Source organism: Geotrypetes seraphini, chromosome 3, assembly GCF_902459505.1.
Source record: "Geotrypetes seraphini chromosome 3, aGeoSer1.1, whole genome shotgun sequence".
NCBI lineage: Eukaryota > Metazoa > Chordata > Amphibia > Gymnophiona > Dermophiidae > Geotrypetes > Geotrypetes seraphini.
Genome location: NC_047086.1, coordinates 203,666,314 through 203,688,707, shown reverse-complemented (window position 1 = coordinate 203,688,707; position 22,394 = coordinate 203,666,314). Strand labels below are relative to the sequence as shown.

The 22,394-nt window shown below is 40.9% G+C and overlaps 1 protein-coding gene across 6 annotated transcripts in view; it reads right to left on the bottom strand.

Annotated features, from left to right (window-relative positions):
- Positions 1–22,394, bottom strand: part of SCN8A (sodium voltage-gated channel alpha subunit 8) — a 411,930-nt gene that overhangs the window by 23,022 nt on the left and 366,514 nt on the right. For all 6 annotated transcript variants that reach the window (XM_033938385.1, XM_033938386.1, XM_033938387.1 and 3 more), the window contains 4 exons: positions 19,874–20,158; positions 12,074–12,127; positions 10,425–10,562; positions 962–1,066 (listed from right to left, as the gene is read on the bottom strand). In XM_033938385.1, the coding sequence (XP_033794276.1) occupies positions 962–1,066; positions 10,425–10,562; positions 12,074–12,127; positions 19,874–20,158 (582 nt within the window). The remainder of the gene's footprint in view (positions 1–961; positions 1,067–10,424; positions 10,563–12,073; positions 12,128–19,873; positions 20,159–22,394) is intronic.

Genomic DNA, 22,394 nt, shown 5'->3' with positions numbered 1-22,394 from the left:
GAGGAGTAGGGAATAATGTGTATTTTAAGCCAGATTCTGTTTGTGATATATAATAAGTTAATTAAGCTAGTATTAAAATACTACTATTAAGTAGGCTTATTATTGCAAGAGCTTCCAACCTGACACTATTTCAATAGAAGGGTACATTGAAAACCTTTCATGACCTGACCTAGTACCGCCCTCTTTCATCAATTTTTTTAAGATCTTCCCCTCTCCCCTCTCAATTAAAAAAAAAGCCCAACATAAAGAAATGCAAAAACTTTGCTAGAGCTCAAGATGAATAACATATTTCCAATTTTCAATGCTCCCAAAAGCGTGTGCCATTTCAGTAGCCACCACCATCTCCCATATGCATACAGCATGGAGGGTTGTAAATGACATCACCAATATTAGTGAGACAGACCTTGACCCCTGAAATTGACCCACTGATCTAGGATTAAGATTGGCAAATGTTTAGAGGGGAGAAAATAGTACTGAAATTTGGAGCACAACAGTCAGCAGGAAACCCTCCTCCCCAATATTAGAATTTCTCACCTATCTAATGGAAAAGAGCTTACCAAAGTACATAATCTCTCAATCTCTCTCTATCTATACATACACACAAATAAATATTACAGTAAAAGACACATTGCCATTAATCCCCCTCAAAATACTCCCGCTCTCTTCGAACACACTCATACACCCATATATGCATGTATAAAACACACACAGGAGAGAAAGGCATAATACAGCAAATAGAATCCATCTTGTATTGGCGAACAAAGGCAGCATCTTGAACATTCTCCAGGTGCAGGCAGATATTTCTTATAAGGCTGCGAATGACATTACTTGCATTACATTTCACCCTCAGGTCTAGACTAAATTCATCACATTACTGTGGATTACAGATATCTTATGGAAACATACTTCTAGTCTGAATTCTACCTCTGTGACTTAATCACCTTCCCTAGCAGATACGTACAACAGGCCTGGGAATTGGTTTCTGGGGTTTCTTGGAACCTAATTTTTTCATGGCGTTATAGTACTTCTTCTGTTCTTCGGTCATGAAGATATCTTGTCCTCCAAAGTAAAGGGGAAGAAAAACATAATTGGTTATAATCATCATATCACGCTACTCTGCACGAGTTGAACTGGCTGCCTGTCAAAAATCAGACTGCGTTCAAATGTTGACAGATACTGTATATCTGAGTGCTTAAGCAGAGGAAATATTTGGTGATATTTTGTTAATGTTATCCACCCAGACAACTCTTTGGTCCTTACTGCAAGCGCTCTTGGTGGAAACCTTGTTAGGACTAGCAAAACTGGTATCCAGCAAGAAAGAAGCTTTCAGGCAGCTATTTCAGCCCACTTTGGAATTTCAACTAGCTTGAGAAACGAGTGAACTACCTGCCTATTTAACTTTCTGGAAAAAAATAAAGAGAAAATTCCAGTTGTAATAAAAATAGTTTAATTCTGTTGATCTATTCTACTACTATTCTATAGCACTACCATACGTACAGAGTCACAAAGACAACAGTCCCTGTTCGAAAGAGCTTGCAATCTAAACAGACACAACAGACAAACAGGATGTCATGGATACATTTAAGGGGAAATCTGGTGGCTGGATTGGAGAGCAGTGGGGAGAAGGGTTATGGATTGAAGGTTATATAAAAAAGGTGGGCTTTCTATGGCCTTTCAATTCTTTCTGAGTGTCCGTGAACTTGGATTTGTGTTTTATTATTGTTATAAAAATATATATAACCCTTTGGATAATAGCCAATACTATCCAAGAAGTAATAATGATGAAATCCAATTGTTATGTCATGATGTATTGTTGACTTTAGCTTTATAATCTTCCACTTTGAGCTCACTGGTGATACAGCAGACTATCAAAATGAAACGGATAATAAATTAGGGGTGGTGTTTACCAATCATAGCTGCCTAGGATGGAAAAATGCCTGTGCACTTTTCATCCCTTTCCTCCATGCATGCCTCCACTCTCTTTCCTCGTAACCTCTCAATCCCCATGTCCCATGTCTCTTGAAGTGGCAGAACTGTCCTGGGTGGCTCTGGACTCTGCTCTTATCAGGAGGCAGTTGCAGTCTGTCCACTGAGGGATCAGTGCAGAAGCAGTGTTAGAGCCATAAACTGACACCTACTGTGTTTCCACGAAAATAAGACCTACCCTGAAAATAAGCCCTAGCATGATTTTCAGGGTAGGTCTTAATATAAGCTCTACCCCCGAAAATAAGCCCTAGTTGCTGGCAGCAGCAGTGCCCCCCCCCCCCCCTCAGCCCTTCCATCTCTCCCACCCATCCAAAACCCGACCGCGAGACCAAAATATAGTACCTTATAACAAACTGCATCGTCGGCAGCACAGCCCCTATCGCTTCTTTTTCACGCCCGGGCATTCCTCTGCTGCGTTGCTGATGACGTCAACACCACTCTAGTCCACAAACTGCAGCTTATCCAGAACACAGTTGTTAGACTAATTTTCAATTTAAAGAAATACGATTCGATCTCAGTCTTCTTCAAACAATTTGCACTGGCTACCCATCCCATCGCAGATATACTTCAAAATATCATGCATCTTACACCATATAATCCATGGAAACTCAGCCACCCCCTCATCCTACTATTCTCAATGGCCTAGTCCACCTCCAGGAGAATCATTAACAGAATTCTTGGTCCTTCTCGGTACAGATGAAATTGAATGAATCAAAAACAAAATTACTCTGGCTCGGCCCAAAATTAGAACACCTGTCCACCCTCTTCGCACTACCCTCAGGTGCTGCCCTGCAGCTTGAGTTCTCAAGCAAGGTCCTTGGCATCATTATCGATTCTTCTCTCTCCCTCAATGACCACCTCAACTCCTTGGCTAAATCATGCTTTTTCAGCCTCCACATGCTGAGGAAAGTAAGATCCTATTTTCGCCAACAACATTTCGCCGTCCTTGTCCAATCCATCATCCTCTCCAAATTAGACTACTGCAATGCCATCTACTTAAGCCTGTCAAAAAAGTCTTCAAAGACTCCAGCTAATCCAGAATACTGCAGCCAAGTTGATCTTTGCAAAACGCAAGTCTGACCATGTCTCCCTACTCCTAGCCAAACTTCACTGGCTCCCAGTGATTTCCAGAATCCATTTCAAATGCTCCTGCCTGTCTTTTAAGATCATTCAAGGCATCCTTCCTCCCTTAATCCCACTATCTTATAACTCCTCAAGTCCTGACTCTACCAGACCCGCCCAAAGGTATAAATTATCCTTCCCCTCTCTACACGGTATTCGCTATGCAGGCAAACTGGGAAAATCCCTTCTCTTCAGAATTACAGGTCTTTGGAACGCCCTTACTACCCCGCTGTGGAACCTGGGCTCCCTCCAATTATTTCGCAAGCAACTTAAAACCTGGCTTTTCACTAAAATGTAATTCTATCCCCCTTTACTCTTCTCTTCTATATATAAGTTCATGTAAACCTTTTTTTTCCTTCTCTTCCTATATTTTAAGTTCTTGTAAACCATGCCGAGCTCCACAACATCCGTGGAGATGATGCGGTATATAAACTTAAGGTTTAGTTTAGTTTAGAATTCAACTAAATCTGCCTTCCACAAAAAATCTCCATTACAGGCGAGCGTTCCACTTCATGTTTACATTCATGGGCATAAAAACTTGGAACGACCTACCAGAAGTGATCAGAAAAGAAACTAGTCACACCTTATTCAGGAAGAAGTGGAAAACTTTCCTCTTTGACAACTGAACCTACAAGCTTCTCTCAAAAAAGAAACTAGCCATACCTCTATTCCGGAAGAAGCCGAAAACTCTTCCCTTCGACAACTGAACCTATGCGCTTCCCTCTTCTCCTCTCCCTCAATTTTAGCCCTCCCTTTAGTCCTCCCTCTGACCCCTCTCTCTGTAGTCGCCTAGAGCCTGCATAGGTATGAGCGATACACAAATGGAAGATTAGATTAGATTAGGTCGACATGCTCAGAGTAAAGAGAAGAAGCAGGCAAGAAATCCTCACTGATGCTGACTACAGAACAAGCTAACCTTGTATACCTCCTCAGACCTTGCATTAAAGCCATGGAGGCCAGTGGCATAGCAAGGGGGAGCAGACCACCCCGGGCACCTTCTTTGTGGGGGCACTGACATCTCTTCACCCCCCTCAGGCCACGCTCGCACCCTCCCTTCCCCGCCCCTGTACCTCTTTAAATCTTCACCAGTGCAACTATTTTAGCCAGCTGCTTGTGCCAGCCTGGCGCCCTCTGAAATCGGGTCACGGGGCCAGGCAGTGATGTCAGAGAGAAAGCCAACACTGGCATGAGCTGCAGGCTAGAAAAGCTGCTCATGGTGAAGATGAAAAGAGGTATGGAGGTCATAAGGGAGGGCACAAGTGTGGTGTGGAAGGAGCAGGGAGTGAATGGCGTGGAAGGAGCATGGGGGCAGAGAGGAGGGTGCAGTACGAGTGCCACCACCCCGGATGCCTCCGACCCTCACTATACCACTGATGGGGGCTGATATTCAGCTGGCACTGGGCAGCAAGCTGTTCACCTGAGACCGACGCTCAACCTGGATGTTCAAAGTCAACCTGTCTGCAGCGACCGGCGTTGAATATCTAGTTTTATTTTTAGCCATAACAAATTAATTAGTTATGCAAATATTTGGCATTAACCAGTTAAGTGTTCAGTGGCTAAAGATAGGTTTACTATATGCGGTCTATTTTAGTCACTAAACTTAGCCGGTTAGGCACTAAAATATCTGCGATATAGCCAGTTAGCAGGAGATCGCTGACCATCTCCCTCTGAACATCTGTGGTTAGGCACCAACTCCGGCCAGTTGAATAGTTTTGAATATTGGAGGATGGTGTTTAGTTCAGCCGTTTGGTCTTTTGCACACTTCTTTGCATCTGTGCTGAATAATTAATAGCTTCATAAGCATGGATTTAAATACTTATGGTGTCTGTGCAAGACTTTACTCATAAGAGCCCATGAACAAACGCCATGCTTACAAAATTCTGCACTAAATCCGAGCTAACTGGTATGCAAAGTCGTGCGCACTTTATTGCATCAACCCATTTGTAGTAACTGCAAGTCAGCATATTTTCATATTCCCTGCAGCGGCATCTCCTCCTCTTGCTTAGGTTTCCTCTCCAAATAGGAAATTAATAACATTAGAAATTCTTTGACAAAACAGAAGCCTAATATCGAGCAAGATCATACTATCACAAATTTGTCATATTCAACATGCTCCCACTTCAACTTGCCCAGTCTTAACGAATTAGAATTGATATTAAAATCCATTAATATTAAGAGCTCAAATGCAGATTCTTATCCTCCATTTATTTTAAAAAAATATTTTGAAATTTTTGGTCCTTACGTCCTAAAATTAATAAATGAAAGTCTAAAACAAAGTATTATGCCTAAATCTTGGAAATCTTCTATTATTCGCCCTATCATTAAAGATCATAAGATTAGTTCAGAAAAAGTTTCAAATTATAGGCCAATAGCTAATCTCCCATTTATGGCAAAACTGACGGAAAAAATTGTGTTTAACCAAATTTCAGAATTTATTGAAAAAAACCAATGTTCTTCATCCAAATCAAACAGGATTTCGACAATATCATAGCACAGAACATTCATTAATAGGAATGACTTCATCAATACATTATTTTTTGGATCATCACCAATCAGTTTTATTAATATCTATAGACCTTTCCGCTGCCTTTGACACCATAGACCATCATATTTTATTAGAAAGACTGCAATCAATCGGCATTACCGATCAAGTATTATCATGGTTTAAATCTTATTTTACAGATCGTACATCCACAGTTGCTTTTAATAATGTTAATTCTGAAAGCTCATTATCCACCTATGGTATTCCTCAAGGATCTATTTTGTCACCATTACTTTTTAATATTTTTCTCGCACCTTTAATGACAGTCTGTCAATCTATAGGATTTCATGTTTATGCATATGCAGACGATATTCAACTTCTGCATCCTTTAGATCCCAATAAAGCATCAGACATCATATTAATTAATAATAAACTGGAACAAATCCATCAATGGCTAGATACAAATAGGTTAGCTCTTAATATTGAAAAAACAAAAACATTACTTTTTCCATGGAAAGAAACTCCTAAAATCAGTGCACCCATCACAATAAAAAATATTCCTTTACAAGTAGTCAATAGTATTAAAATCCTAGGAGTTATATTTGACAGCAAATTAACCTTTCATGAGCACATAGGCAGTATTGTCAAATCCTCATTCTATAGACTCCGCCAAATTCGTTCCTTGTCACAATATCTATGTTCTAAATCATTAAATATTCTTATACATTCATTAATAATTTCCAAATTGGATTATTGCAATGCACTTTTTAAGGGAATTGCACAAAATGAAATAAGACGGTTACAAATAATACAAAATACTGCCATTAAATTAATAACAAAAAAGAAAAAATTTGATCACGTGACACCGCTTCTTAAGAACGCCCACTGGCTTCCAGTAACCCATAGAATAACATATAAAATATGTCTACTGACTTTTAAAGCAATGTTTTTTAAAACTCCTGCTTTTATCTATAAAACACTGATTCCCTATTCCATAAATAGAGTTTTGCGATCTAACGAACAGCATTTACTGTCAATTCCATCTCTTAAAATTATAAATACTAGAAGACAATTTATCTTTTCTGTTACTGCTCCACAAATGTGGAACTCCTTGCCAATCTACCTAAGAAAAGAGCATGATATTGATAAATTCAAGATTAATTTAAAAACGTTCCTTTTCAAAGACGCTTTTGATTAATAACTTATAATCTGGAACACAATGATTCAATATTTAAAGAAAATAAATTCCTACCTTATGTTTTTACCCAACCTTCTTTTAATTATATTTTGTAGTTCTTATCCCTTTTTTCCCTATACTCATGTCATGTCATGTTTTTTGTCTCTTTTACATTTATTTTAACGATTATGTATAACTAATGTTTTAATTTTATGTTTTTAAGATTGTAATATTAACTAATTCTATTTATATATATGTATGTTCATCGCTTTGAAAAAAGACAAAGCGATTAATCAAAAATTTTAATAAACTTGAACTTGAATCTAATCCAAGGATGGGCTGTCATAATGACTATTACTATACACTGGCTTAATGACAGATTGCAAGGACTAATCGCCGCAGAGCTCAGGGCCATTTTGGTGCAGCTCCACCACTCTGACACATAAAATTTGAATGGGAGGAGTTAGATAACCAGGTGTAGGGGGCAGAGGATATGGAAAGAGAGGGGAGACAAGCAGGTGAGTAAAGGGAAAGAGAGTGATAAATACAGTAGATTTTCAAAATTCTGCAGCAATTATGTGGCACATTTACATAAATTTCTATATTCCTATGTGTCTAGATATTATGGTACTTATTTTAGATGTGCTAGTCTTGCAGTATTACCACTAGGGGCAAACATGATCCCCAGCGTTAGTACTGCGACAATACCATTAGGGGTGCCATTTTGTCTGAAGGCACCAGCAAGGGCAGGAGTAACTGCGAATCGCTCTTAACTATGGCCTCAGTAGACCACTAGATCTTTTCAAGAGGACCACAGGGGTCTGGTGGGAGGGTGCTCTTTTGGGGATTGGGGTTGTGATTGGCTGGAGGGGGAGGTTTGTATTCAAGTACCCAAGATGATATTTGGAATGATCAAATATTGGAGTATTAAATGCTAACTACAAGCTTAACCCAACTTAAAAATTGAGGGTGGAGGTAGTTCATATGGATAGTAATCCTTTAATGGAAACACAAGTAAATATGATGGTTAGAAGTGCTATGCTTCTATTGAGGAAACAACATACTCTTGTTTTATCCCAGTTAGATTACCACAGTATTGTGTAGTCAGGTTGTCATAAGTACCTATTCAAAAAGTTACAAACAATACAAAATACAGCTGCCTGTTTAATTTTTTCATCTCATAAAGTTGATAGGGTTATATCTTTGTTCGCAGATCTTTATGGCTACCTATAGCGGCCAGAATAAACTTTAAACTATGCATAATCTTCAACATTTTTTATGGTAAGACCCCACTATATGCTGTATATCTAAACTGATGTTACCTTACCCATCAAGGGGAATCATCTCACATGTAATACTGTGCTACTAAATTTTCCAGATTCAAAAATGTTTAGATCTAAACAACTATTGGCATTATTTTTTCCCATTAAATCTAATCTCGCCCCAGAACATTCTTACTAATAAATCTTCCTTTTCTTAAAAATATTTTTAATTTTTATGCTGTTAGTACTCAGAAAAGGCAGCCTTCTCAGCAGCAAGTGCTCATTTTCTGGGAAAAGATTTAATATGAAATATACCTAGGGCTCCTTTTACTAAGCTGTGATAGCGGTTTTAGCGCGTGCTTTCCACACGCTAAATTGCCGCACACACTAGACACTAATGCCAGCATTGAGCTGGCATTAGTTCTAGCTACGTAGCGCAGGTTTAGCGCATGCGGCAATTCTGCGTGCGCTAAAAACGCTATCGCAGCTTAGTAAAAGGAGCACCTAGAATTGTACATACATATCTCCCTAAAGTTTGGAAATTATTTTTTTTCCGATCAGGAAGCTGTATGTTGGAACTCTCTATCAGCTCTACCAACCAATTAAGACTATTGGATAAAATTATTGTATTGTACTCTTGTGATTTATTAGTTGACATTTACAGAGAAGAAATTGCTTAATTATGTAGATTTTATGATATGGTTTGTTTTTATCTTATGTATGTTTTAATTGATGTAAACCGTATAAAAAAAGTTTTAAATAAATAAATCAGAAAAGCTAGGAGCTAAAGCTCTTCTCTGAATTTCTGTTTTAAACCACTCAGTACTTGGTTGTATCCCTTAGGGTTTGCTTAGCCTCTTCTGCTGTAATCCACATAGAACTGTGAAGTAATGTAATATTGGAGTGATTATCTGGGGATTTGGGATTCTGATCAGGGGTGGAAATGTGTGTGTATGTGTGTGTGTGGGGGGTGATGGCTGCTTGGCTGGCCTGGACCTTCTTCTGATGTCAGAATTGACATCGGGGGGAAGGCTTGTGGGCCGGCGGCGTGATATCGCTGCATGCACCTGGCCCTTCCTGGAGCTGCGGTAGGGGATAATTTAATGGAGCTGGCGGGGGCAGGCAGCGGACTGGGGGGAAGGAGGAATCGGCGGCAGGTCAGCTTGGGGGCAGGCAGGCTTTGGATCAGGTTGGCTTCGGGGGAGGGAAGGAGGGAGGAAGGGGATGGGACAAAGGCTGGAAGACAGTGAGGGGGAGGGGGCACAAACTTGGGACATAGGAAGGAGGGAGGGAATAGAAAGGGACAATTGTTGGCCCTAAATGTGTGAGTGAGAGTGAAAGAGATGGTGCACATGGGGAAAGGAAGAGGAAAATTGGCAGGGAGGAGTGAAGTAGAGATGCATGGGGAATAGAAAGATGAGAGGGAGAAATGTTGGATATGGTGGTGGAGAGGGATAGATTGAAGGGGATGCAAGGGGGAGGAATATTGGGCATAGTGATGGAGGGAGAGATGTGGCATGGTGTTGGAGAGGGGTGATAGAAAGAGAAATGGGCATGGGGCTGGTGGGCAGTGGTGAAAAATGACCTGGGGGATGAGAGAAGAAGAAAAGTTGGACTCATGGAGGGACAGAGAGAGATGTTGATTGGGGAATGGAATGAGGTCTGGAGGACAAGAAGCATAGAAAGAAAGAAATATTGGATGTACAGTCAGAAGGAAGTGCAACCAGAGACTCATGAAATCACCAGAAAACAAAGGTAGGAAAAATTATTATATTTTCAATTTAGTGATCAAAATGTGTCAGTTTTGAGAATTTATATCTGCTGTCTATATTTTGCACTATATTTGTCTATTTTTCTATAGTTGTTACTGAGGTGACATTGCATATTTTAAAGTCATCTGCCTTGACATCTTTGGAAAACCCCCAAATATTTTCTCTGTGTAGAGTGTGCTTTGTGTTTTTTTTAATTTTGTGGTTACCATTATGTATTAATAAGATTATATTGTGTGTATATGAAAAATGGATGGAAGAAATTGCAGTACAATTAGTATTATTATTATGGGGGTGGAAACAGTGGGTCTGGAGCAGAGTTTGGGCAGGTCTGGGGCGGAGGGTACTCAGTTGGTATTTGTTAGGCTTAGGGGGTGCTTGGCTTGAAAAGGTTAAGAAACACTGCTCTAGTGCAAATGAGAATACCCAAACACATAGCTCAGCTGATAGCCTATATGAATCCTACTGAACCACTGGGTCAGCTCCAACCAGTAACTCAATCTCTCCATCCTAAAACCGTAGAACCATTAAGGTATGAACTTTGTAAGCAAAGTAATTTATTTTGCCCAGATCAGCAGCACAGAGTTCATAACCATTAGTCTCTGGCAAACAGAAAGCAAACTTATCTTTTTCTTTTGTTGATTGAAGTTGTCAATGATGACGCCAATGAACAGATTGAGGGTAAAGAAGGAGCCGAAGATAATGAAAATGACAAAGTAAATGTACATGTAGATGTTATCTTCATATTTCGGTTGTTCATGGACCTACAGAGGAATAGAAGAAAAAGACGCTTCCTGAAAATCCATTTTGCAGATTACTGAAGCTAGATGCTGCTCATCGCCTTCTCCTGTGAAATGCCTCCTCAAGCACTTGCTTTAGGCAGAAATCTTTGGAGAGTTGGTGAGTTGCAGTGGCAGCATGGTGGTAGGAAGTAACCATGGCAGACACTGTACTTAGCTCTCATAATGTTGCTGTGCCTCCTACCTATTCTGTTCTTCAGTTACCCCATCCGGCCACTTCTGCAGGCAAGTTCAAGATCTGCTGTGCCCCAGACTGAGGAAAGGCTTTAACTGCTCATGAGGAGAGAGGGGGTGAGGTGGAAAGGAATGAAGGTGAAAGAGAGGGGAGGGTGTGGTGGGGAGTGTTCTTCTGAACGGTCTAATACACCCCCAACACTCTCCCACCTCAGACTGCTCCATTCTGTGCCACTGTTCACTCACACCCACCTCCTCTGTGTGCATAGCATCTCTTTTCTTTGGTCTCTGACATACAAGTATCCACCTCACCTCAGAAAGCCTCACTGTATCACTGCCCCAGACACCAAACCTACAAACTGACAACCATCTCACATACTCATTCCCACACTGCACCCCCAATAAACAAAAATCCCTGCTCTCCCACCTCAGACATCTTACCCGCACCAGACTCCACATATATCCTTACTCTACCAGATACCCACTACATGCCCCATATGCACCCCAGTGCCTAACACACCATACCTGCTCCTCTTCCCCACTGCAATATTCACTTACTCACATATGCCCCCCCCCAGACATCCCTCAGTTCCTACACATATCACACACACCCTCCTTCACTTCCTGAGCAGAGCTCTGAGCGGGAACTTCACCAAGCCTCCAATGCTTTGGGGGTGAGGGTAGGGGCACCATCTGATCTCTCACCCTAGACGTCAGAAAGTCTTGAGTTGCACCTGCCTGTGACAATATGCTCAGCAGATCACAAAGCCATTGCATTCTTTGCACAGCATATCGGAGTATTACTAGCTAGATACATCCAGCTGGCTTTGCTGCTACATCCATAATAATAAGCATATGTACACTAGACCAGTGGTTCCCAACCCTGTCCTAGAGGACCACCAGCCATCAGGTTTTTGGGATAGCCCTAATGAATATGCATGAGAGAGATTTGCATATAATGGAGGTGACAGACATGTAAATCTGCCCCATGCATATTCATTAGAGCTATCCCGAAAACCTGACTGGCTGGTAGTCCTCCAGGACAGGATTGGGAATCACTGCACTAGACCATGACAAGAAAGGAGGGCCTTTGCTCAGCATATCCCCTCAAACAGAAAAAACCCCCAGACTGGAGAGCGGGATAAAACATGGGTCAGTGGATCATTGCACTTAAAAAATTAAAAAGTACACCCCCCCAAAAAAAAAAGAAAGGGTAGATTTGTGCAGTGTAGGCCCTCACCTACTCCATTTGTAGGGAAATAGATGCCCTGAACTCTTATTTGCAGTCATCTGTTTCCTACCTTTCTGGAGTCTACTGCTGCATACATGATGTCCATCCAGCCCTTAAAGGTAGCCTGAAAAAGAGAGAACAAACTGTTGTAATGCAATACAAAGCAAAGAATTCTTTTGCACCATGGATTTTCATCACAGTCCTTGTGACCCACCCCCCAACAAGTTTGGTTTTCAGGATATCCGCAAGAAAGGCAATTCTAGAGCATGTGCAGTTCACAGAAAAGTGTCACACATATAATTGCTATTTCATAAGAGTGCACCTAAGTGTTATATAGTGTGTATCTGTGGGGAGGGTGTTAATATAGGCAGTTAAGCACATACATTTTCACCTGTTGACAATGGATTTGCCTACATTTATGCTAGCATTCCATAATGGAATCCAGGTACCCAGATGCTGTTATAGAACAGACATTGGGGCACCTTGTTATAGAAATGCCTTCAATGAGCATGTATGAGATAAATTTGCATACAATAGAGGCAATGTAAGCAAATCTCTCTCATGCGCATTCAATACAGATATCCTCTAAAGATACATTAGTTACAATTGTTCAACTAGGCAAATGAATTTGAGTGACATTCCTTTACACAGCACCCTCGAGCAGGACTGTATTTAGCCTTTGATCCACGTTTCTTTGCCTTAGGATTTTTCAGGGACCCCTGAGGAAGACAGGGTAGTCGAAACATGGACCATGTTGGGTCCTTAGTTCCCATTCTTTGGGTCCTAGACATTTTATCATGTAGATTACAAGATTGTATCTTCAATAAATCCTGTATCTTGGACATCTTCTCCACAGTTGTTTTTGTTTTCGTACATCCAAGTTTCCAAGTTTATTAACATTTGATATACTGCTTTAAAAATTGTCACAGTGGTGTACATTACACTAAGAAATATAAAATTGGGGGGGTGTCCAAGATGGAGGCGGCGTGACTGTCGGGTTGCAGTCGAATAGCTGGATTTTGTCTCTGTTTCCCCTGGTCGGCAATGTCGCATTCAAAGCGCAAAGGCATAGTCCTAACGGGCCCCTTACCGTCGATATCTTCTACGCCAATGCGTCAAACGCTGCTCGACTTCCCCGCCAGAGCTCATCCCAACAGTGGAGAATGAGGTGCCGTGGCGTTGATGCCCTCGGACTTGGACATCACGCCGGAGCCGGAAGTCTCTCTCTCGCCTCCCAATCTGACTATCCCTCCAAGCCCAGCGGTAGAGACGCCTACGCTGCAGAGAAAGCTGGATTCCGAAGTGGTATCCGGAGTCTTCTCACCTGAGGGGAGCTGGACGGATCAAGAAGCCACAGGGAAGGCTAAATATCAAGGAGCCGAGAGTTCTTTCTCGACCCCCATGGAGGTTACTCTTAAGGATGTCTGGAGTTTGTTACAGAAGATGGAAGGAATGTTTAGAAAATCCACAGAGGAAGCTGCAAGTGTGGTAGGCAAAGTTGACTCTCTTGTACAAACTGTTGAAGTAATTAAAAAAGACACTGAATCTAAGTTTCTCACTGTAAATGAAGAAACTTCAGCTTTAAAAACTATTAATGAAACTTTGGTTAAAGATAAGTTATTGATTCATAGAAAAATTGAACAACTAGAAAACTTTAACAGAAGGTTAAACCTAAGAATATTAAATTTTCCAAGATACCAGTTGATTTATTTAGAAAATATATGATAGAAAATTTGGGCTTCACCTCTGATACTATTGCTCCATTAAATAAAATTTATTATTTAACTTGTCCTGTAAAGAAAAGAGGGATTGAAGCAGAAGAAGTAATAAATCAGGAAATCCAGCAGGCTTCAATGGATCTTGGCAATATTTCCCAGATTTTGGAGACAAAGTTATCAACAATTGTTGAGAGGGCTACTTTACTTATCTCATTAGTTTTTACCCAAGACCTCAATGCCGTGATGAGAATGTATTTTAGAAAGGCACAAACTTCCTTCTTGGGACGTGTTTGGATATATCCTGACATCAACAAGGAAACTCAAGCAAGGAGGAAGCTTTTTCTTGCAATGAGGCAGGAAACAAAAGATTTGGGGGCCAACTTCCAATTGGCATACCCATGCAAATGCATAATTAAGTATGCCGGATTGAAATTTACTTCTTTTGTTCCGGACCATTTAAGGACTTTTCTGGACTTGAAAAATATCTCTAAGAGTTAAGATAGTTGGCAGATATAAAGAATTGAGCTATCACCATTAATGCCATGTGATTGAATTTAATTTTCTTGCTTATGGTAATTAAGTCCCTTGTTTTTCTAGGACAATCCCCTGTAAATTGGGGGTCTAAGAAGAATTTAATTGTTGTTGTATTATAAATTTATATTTGGAAATTATTTTGTTTTTTTTCCTTTTCGCTTTGCTTAAACAAGTGTTCAATTGCTTGTCATATATTGTAAAATTTAATAAATAAAAAAAAAAAGAAATATAAAATTGGGGAAATATAACTAATACTTTAGACAAATATATGACAAACTGAAACATAAGGAAAAAGGGGTAGAACTACAATCATTTATAGAAGAGAAACAGAGAAGGATAGTACAATTGGGAAGGGAAGCTATGCTTTTCCTTAATTATTTAATATTTTGGCAGAAATCTGTGGTCTGGGCTGGGCAGGAAATCATAAGTTATAAGCATCCTTAAATAAGAAGGTTTTTAAATTTGTTTTAAATTTGTTGATGTTTTTTTCCTCTCTTAAATAGAGTGGTAATGAATTCCAGTGTACGGTTGCACTTATTGAGAAGATACGTTTGCGAGTTGTGTCGTAAAAGAGGTGCCTTATAGAGGGGATATGTAGAAGGTGTTGATTACTGGATCATAGAGTTCTTGGTGAGCAATAAGGGACAAGTAATCTATCCATGAAATTTGGTGTATGGAGAGTTTTTGTTTTAAATGTTAACAGTAAAATTTTATAGGTGTCTGTGATTTTACTAGAAATGGTGTTACACAATCAAATTTTTTTCCTTTGTATATTAATGTAACGGCAGTGTTTTGGATAATTTGTAGTCTATGGAGTTCTTTCTAAGGGAGTCCATTGTATAAGGAGTTACAGTAGTCTAATTGTGAGATAACTAATGAGTGCAGGAGGATATTAAGAGATGATGGCTCTAATAGATTTGAAATGGATCTAATCATTCTTAATTTATAGAAGCATTTTTTAACAACAGATCCAATTTGTGAGTGGAAAGTCAGTTTGTTATCGATTATAACCCCTAAAATCTTTACAGAATTTGTAAATTTTAATGGAGTAGATTTAAGGAGGATTGGGGAGACAGGCAGATTATCGGTATTATTATTTGGGGAGAAGATTTTAATGGATTTAAGAATAATATGTTATTGAGTAGTCATTGGTTAATTGTTTCTAATTTGAGATTGTCACAAATTTCTTGTTGATTGGTTAGACTGATCGGGTATAGTAGTTGGAAGTCATCTGCATAGGAATATACTGTGAATCCAAGTGAACGTGCGATAGTGAGGAGAGGAGAGGTAAAGATGTTGAAAAGAACAGGGGAAAGTATAGATCCTTGTGGTATACCAAAATTTTGTTCGAGATTATCTGATGAGATTTTTGTAAGCAATATCTGTTTAAGAAACAAACATAAAAACATGATGGCAGATAAAGGCCAAATGGCCCATCCAGTCTACCCATCCGCCGTAACCATTATCTCGTCCTCTCTCTAAGAGATCCCACGTGCCTATCCCACGCTTTCTTCAATTCAGACCATCTCTGTCTCCAGCACTTCCACCAGGAGACTGTTCCACGCATCTACTACCCTTTCTGTAAAAAAGTATTTTCTTAGATTACTCCTGAGCCTATCACTTCTTAATTTCATCCTATGCTCTCTCATTCCAGAACTTCCTTTCAAATGAAAGCAACTCATGCACATTTATATCACATCGGTATTTAAATGTTTCTATATATCTCTCCTCTCTCGCCTTTCCTCCAAAGTACACATATTGAGATCTTTAAGACACCTTATGACGAAGACCATGCACCATTTTAGTAGCCTTCCTCTGGACCGACTCCATCCTTTTTATATCTTTTTGAAGGTGCGGCATCCAGAATTGTACACAATATTCTAAAAGAGGTCTCACCTGAGTCAATACCTCCTTTTTCCTATTGGCCAAATCTCTACCTATGCACCCTAGCATCCTTCTAGCTTTTGCCATCATCTTTTCAACCTGTTTGGCCACTTTAAGATCATCATAATCACACCCAAGTCCCACTCTTCTGTCATACACATAAGTTCTTCACCTCCTAAACTGTACTGTTCCTTTGGTTTTTGCAGCCCAAATGCATGACCTTTCATTTCTTAGCATTAAATTTTAGCTCCTCCCTCTTTGACTTGTACCTGATCCCACATACCTCACACCCCCTCTCTCACTTCCTGAAGAATGGCACTGCCAATACCACTGTAGGAGAGTGTAAGGTTTTGCAGGAGTGATGTTGAAGCAGACAAGCCCCCAATGATATAAGGTGGCAGCCTTACAATCTACCGGGTCCCAGGTTCATTACCCTCATAGAAGGTTCAGTAGGAAGTGAAATTAATGACAATGACAGCCAAGAGTGATTGCATAAAGATTATATTGTGCAGAAAGGCTTAATATTACAGAAAGGCACTGTTTAGAAAGATACCTCAAGCATACTTGTATACTGGGTTACAAATGTACAGACAGAAATAGCAATAAGCTTTACAAATATTGCTTCGGTGTATATGAGAGAAAGGACAGTTTACCTGCATTAATGTGTGTCTGGATAGGTGAGAGGCTGTCTATGAGAAGACAGGGAGATGAGAAAGAATCCCGAGGAAATAGAGAGAGAGAGAGAGAGAGAGAGAGAAAAAAAGGATGGTCCAGGGAAAGAGCGAGGGGTGGGGGGGGGGGGTCCAGAGAGAGCGAGCAGATTTTAACCTCTGACATTTATAAGTGTGAGATTTGTTCTATAAATAGAATCTATTGTTAAGTACCCTTATCTTTTGTAAACTGTTTGAAACAATGGTAAATAAGGTATGTGGGGTAGAGGGACTGGAATTGCTGTTAATTTCCAGTATCACTCTGACAATGGTTTCTGATTAACTATAACTATCTGTGCCAGACCATGAAGATGGGGCTACTGTCTATCTTAAGCACAGACATTAGCACATCTTCGCACGTCTTTAGAACCTCAGGGCTGTGCCAAGGCCCTTTGTTACTTTTAAGCACTGATAATTTAGATGTAATGTAGACATTCTGAGGCTGATGGTCTATCTGTGCTGACATTCCCCAAGATCAGATATAACCGATATCATTTCCCATAGGCCTTTGCTGACATTGGTTAGGCCAACAGAAAATGCTGATAACTAGCAATGTACGGCTGAGCTGACAGAAAGCAAATCCAGGTATAGTGTCATCCCTGACTTAACATTAAAAGCCAATTTACCACCATCACAGCACTAAATCAGAAACATTAAAAGGTGCCCAGCCCAGGTCTGAGCTGTGCTCTGGCTCCCAGTTCATATCCATTTATCCAGGGCTGCTTAGCTCTGGGAATTACATAGAGTTAATGTGCTCAGATTAATGTGCTACCAGTTTACAAGCAACACTGATGTAGTAAAGGTACTCTCCAGTTCTCAAAAAAGGAGGAGTACTCTTTACCACCCAAACATTTTGCCTGTGGAGGGAGACTGGCAGAAATCAATGAGGAAGAAAAAGGAGGTTGGGAGGTTCACATCTGTAGTAAGGGGGATGGGTTAAAACAGAAAGCTCCAAGGTAGTCTTGCTTTCTTCTTCCTCCTCCACTCAATCCAGCTGTCTATGTTTGCTTTCCTGGATCAAACACTGTTTGGTCCTCTCCTTTCCCTAGGATGGAGGAGATCCAAGAGAATCCAGACCCATTGGTGGCCAGGTACTAAAAGGAAAGCCATCTCTCTGGCTTAAAATCAAATCAAAGTCACTAGATCTAGCTTTTATTTTATTTGGTAAACCACCAGATTGATTAAGCTATTTTGAACACATGGAGGGGCATAATAATAAAAAAAAACGTCTAAGTCCCCTTTTGGCCTAAGCCCTAAACGCTGAAAGTAGAAGCAGGGAAAATGTCCATTCTAAAAAAAAACGTCCAAAAGGAGGTTTTTTTCCTTTTTTATAATGGCCTGCCTCTACGTTCAGCTGTTTAAACGCCCAGACCACCACTACATCTACACCAGTGGTTCCCAAATCTGTCCTGGGGGACTCCCAGCCAGTCAGGTTTTCAAGATATCCCTAATGAATATGCATGAGAGAGATTTGCATATAATGAAAGTGACAGGTATGCAAATCTCTCTCATGCATATTCATTAGGGATATCTTGAAAACCTGACTGGCTGGGGATCCCCCAGGACAGGTTTGGGAACCACTGATCTACACTAACAACATATAATCAACAACAACAAAAAGCCTAAGTCCCAAACGCCCAACACAAGAGCTTTTAGGCAAAGGAGGAGCCAGTCCTTCGCCTAAAAGCTGGATCTGTAACCAGTGACTGTCCAAAAGAACACCGGTTACAGAATCCACCCCCCTCCAGCAACGATCGTGGCAGGAGAGATGGCTCATCACCCCTGCCGCAATAACGATCCCGAAGTGCCTTCAACCGCAGCACTTTGGATAGCTATCGTGGCAGGAGAGATAGCCAATCTCTCCTGCTGCGCTCCATAACCCCACCCCCCCCGATCGGGCAGGAGGGAGCCCAGCCCTCCTGCCCTGGCGACCCCCCCCAAAATTGATTGGGGCAGGAGAAAGACAAAGTCCTCCTGCCCCAGCGACCCCCCTACCCCCCACTAAGATACGGGCAGGAGGGATCCCAAGCCCTCCTGCCCCGACGCAGCCCCCCCACAACCGCCCCCCCCGAACCCAGAATCGGCCCACTGACCCCACGACACCCCACCAACTCCCCCACCCCACCCTCCACACACACCCTTTACCTTAAAAAAAGTTGGGCAGACGTGTCCCAAGCCTGTCCGTCCGGCAGGCTCGCCATCCTCAGAATGGCAGGTCTTAGGGCCTGATTGGCTCAGGCACCTCAAGTCCCGCTCACAGGTGGGGCCTTAGGTGCTTGGGCCAACCGGAATTGGCCTAGTTGCCTTAGGCCCCTCCTGTGGTTGGGGCCTTAGGCTCATGGGCTGGGTTGGAACTTACCCAACTTTGTCTTGAATCCCTGGAGGGTGTTTTCCCCTATAACAGACTCCGGAAGAGCATTCCAGTTTTCTACCACTCTCTGGGTAAAGAAGAACTTCCTTACATTTATACTGAATCTATCCCCTTTCAACTTTAGAGAGTGCCCTCTTGTTCTCCCTACCTTGGAGAGGGTGAACAATCTGTCTTTATCGGCTAAGTCTATTCTCTTCAGTATTTTGAATGTTTCGATCATGTCCCCTCTCAGTCTCCTCTTTTCAAGGGAGAAGAGGCCCAGCTTCTCCAATCTCTCACTGTATGGCAACTCCTCCAGCCACTTAACCATTTTATTCGCTCTTCTCTGAACCCTTTCTAGTACCATGTCCTTCTTCATGTATGGCGACTCATATGTATTGCAAATGACAATTCTGTATGTTTTTTGTATCCTTTATATTACAATAAACATTATTTGAAATTTTAAAAAAATCATATCAAAGTCACTAATTTGCCTTCATATTTGGACCCTTGCAACAACAATTATCTTCTGTATTACTTTGATACCTCCCATTTCCATGCAGATGGAAATACACTGCCATTAAGTATGAATGGATATGGATCCCAAGGAAAAAGCTGACCCCCCCCCCCCCCCCCAGATCAACAGAATGTGTAATGCTAAGCAAGATACTTACAACCTGGAGCAGGGCAAGATAGCCAGCCCCTACATTGTCAAAGTTGATCTTGACATTTTTCCACCGGACCTCCGTGAAATTCTGATGGATGAGGTTGAAGCAATCAGTCTCATTGTTGACATCAGTGATTAGAAACATCTCCTCAGCAGTTTCGTTGAAGCAGTAGTAGTACTTGCCGGCAAAAAGGTTAACACCCATGATGCTGAATATCAACCAGAAGATGAGACAGACCAACAATACATTCATGATGGAAGGAATGGCTCCAACCAAGGCGTTCACTACCACCTGCAACAAGATGCCGATGCATTATCAGATGAAGCAAGGGATTTGATATCACTTTTTTCTTTAGGGAGGGGAATGAGATAAGTTAAAGGCCACTAGCAGGTAAGTAGGGCAATGTAAGTTGGAACAATCACAGAAACATGTTTTTTTTGGACAACAAAGGGCTTTGGAGCAATCACTTTACAAAACAAAAGTTGCCAAAGTCCCTGTTGGAAATTCTTCACGTCTATTTTTTTGTTTCCGATCATATATGCTTTAAAATTTCAGTATTTTATGTGAGGAATCCTAAGAGCTGTTTCTTTGAAACTGTTGATCCCTGTTTGCACGTTGAAGACCAGTGGCCAGAATCTGCATTCATTTGCTGACACTTTTACTGGTAATGTGCACTGTAGAATATAAGCACATAAGCTGGAACTGGTAGAATATTCACAAGATTCATAGTGCCCTAAGGCATTGGGGAATTGGAAGTGGGCAGCAGGCAGGTACCATATCAGCAAGTGGCCTTTAAACAGAATTCCACCATCCCCTCCCATCAACCTTGAAACCAAAAGTGTGAAAAGAAAACTTATTCATTTAAAGTTAGTTGGTGGTTCTAAATGGTGAGAATGCAAAGGTCAGTCTTACTGTCTCAGGCATGGAGCTAGGGATGCAAGTTTGCAAACCCTTTTTCTGGACAAATAAAGCCATGTTCCCTCCCATGAAACAGGATAAAATTTAGAAATAAGGGAAAATCTCTAGTTTCTATTTAGAAACATTTTTTTTCTATGACTCGTTATTGTTGCACTATCAGAAAAATTCCAGAAAGATCCCTAAACTGTAATTTATCCATCCACAAAGCATAATAAAAACTTGGATTTGCAGTTTTCAGGCTTCTCTGCAACATTTTGACATTTTCCTTCATAATTTCTTGCTTTTATTTTCCTTCAGAATTTACTTGTTTTCATTTTCTTGCTTTGATTTTCTTTCATAAAGTTAAATACATAAGATTTATCTCCCAATTGCTTCCCTTCCTGGAGCTCAACAGATGACTGGTTAGATTAGGAGGCAGAGAAGAGGTGATTCTAACCTTTGTCTTAAACAAACATATTCCAGTGAAATCCAGCCAATACAGAAACAGGCCTGCATAAATATTCTCAATTTTTTGGCAGTTTTTCTCTGTAATTTCCAAATTGTGCATTTAGCAATTCTAATATGGATAGAATCAGAAACAAAAAAAGAACCTAAATTTAAACAGCTATTATAAATAAAGGGCTCCTTTTTACAAATCCGTGGTAGAGGTTGCGACCATGGGTGGCGCGGTAAATGCTCTGACGCTCACAGGAATTCCATCAGTGTCGCAGCATTTACCTTGCCAGCCTGTGGTAGTAACCTCCACCGCTGCTTTGTAAAAGCCAGTGAAAGTTTCATAGAAGGAAATATCATCCTTGCATAGAGGGGAGTTTTGAACAGTCTGAGTTGTGTATGTTATACAGCAGGGCTGCCCAAGTCCGGTCCTCGAGATATACTGGCAGGCCAGGTTTTCAGGGTATCCACAATGAACATGCATGTCAGAGATTTGCATACCAAGAAGGCAGTGCAGGCAAATCTCTCTCATGCATATTCATTGTGGATATCCTGAAAACCTGGCCTGCCAGTAGATCTCGAGGAATGGACTTGGGCAGCCCTGTTGTACAGGATGTTTTCAAAGGGAAACCACACATGTGGCTTCCCTTTGAAATTAGTAGCTGCAAAGTATGTGCACTATAAGTAACAACAAAGGTTGGAAAGAAATAGGGGTGGACCCTCAGCTTCTCAGATACACAGGGTATTTCCCAGAGGACAAGGCAAAATTATATTATTAATCAAATCAGATTATAAACAATACAGCACTGCATCGAGAGGCTTGCCAAAATAAATGGACTCAACATGGAGTGAGTGAGAGTTATCTTCCTCAATAGATGCTGTCCTTCCTGCAGATTTGATTAATAAAATAACTTTGCCTTACCCTCTGGGCGTACCCCATCTTGGTGTATTGGAGAAGCTGAGTCCATCCCAACCTTTTTGGTTTGGTGGGCACTAAAAGTAACCAAATCGTATTCTGTTATCTGCTGTTTCTGCAGTTAGCCAGGCTGAGGCAAAGTAGTTTATATATAGATGAAAATAGCCGGTATATGAATTCTTTTATCCATTAACCTAAAAATGCCCTGGGAACAGCTCTCTTTAATACATCTAAATGTACACAGGCTGCAGAAACCTGTAT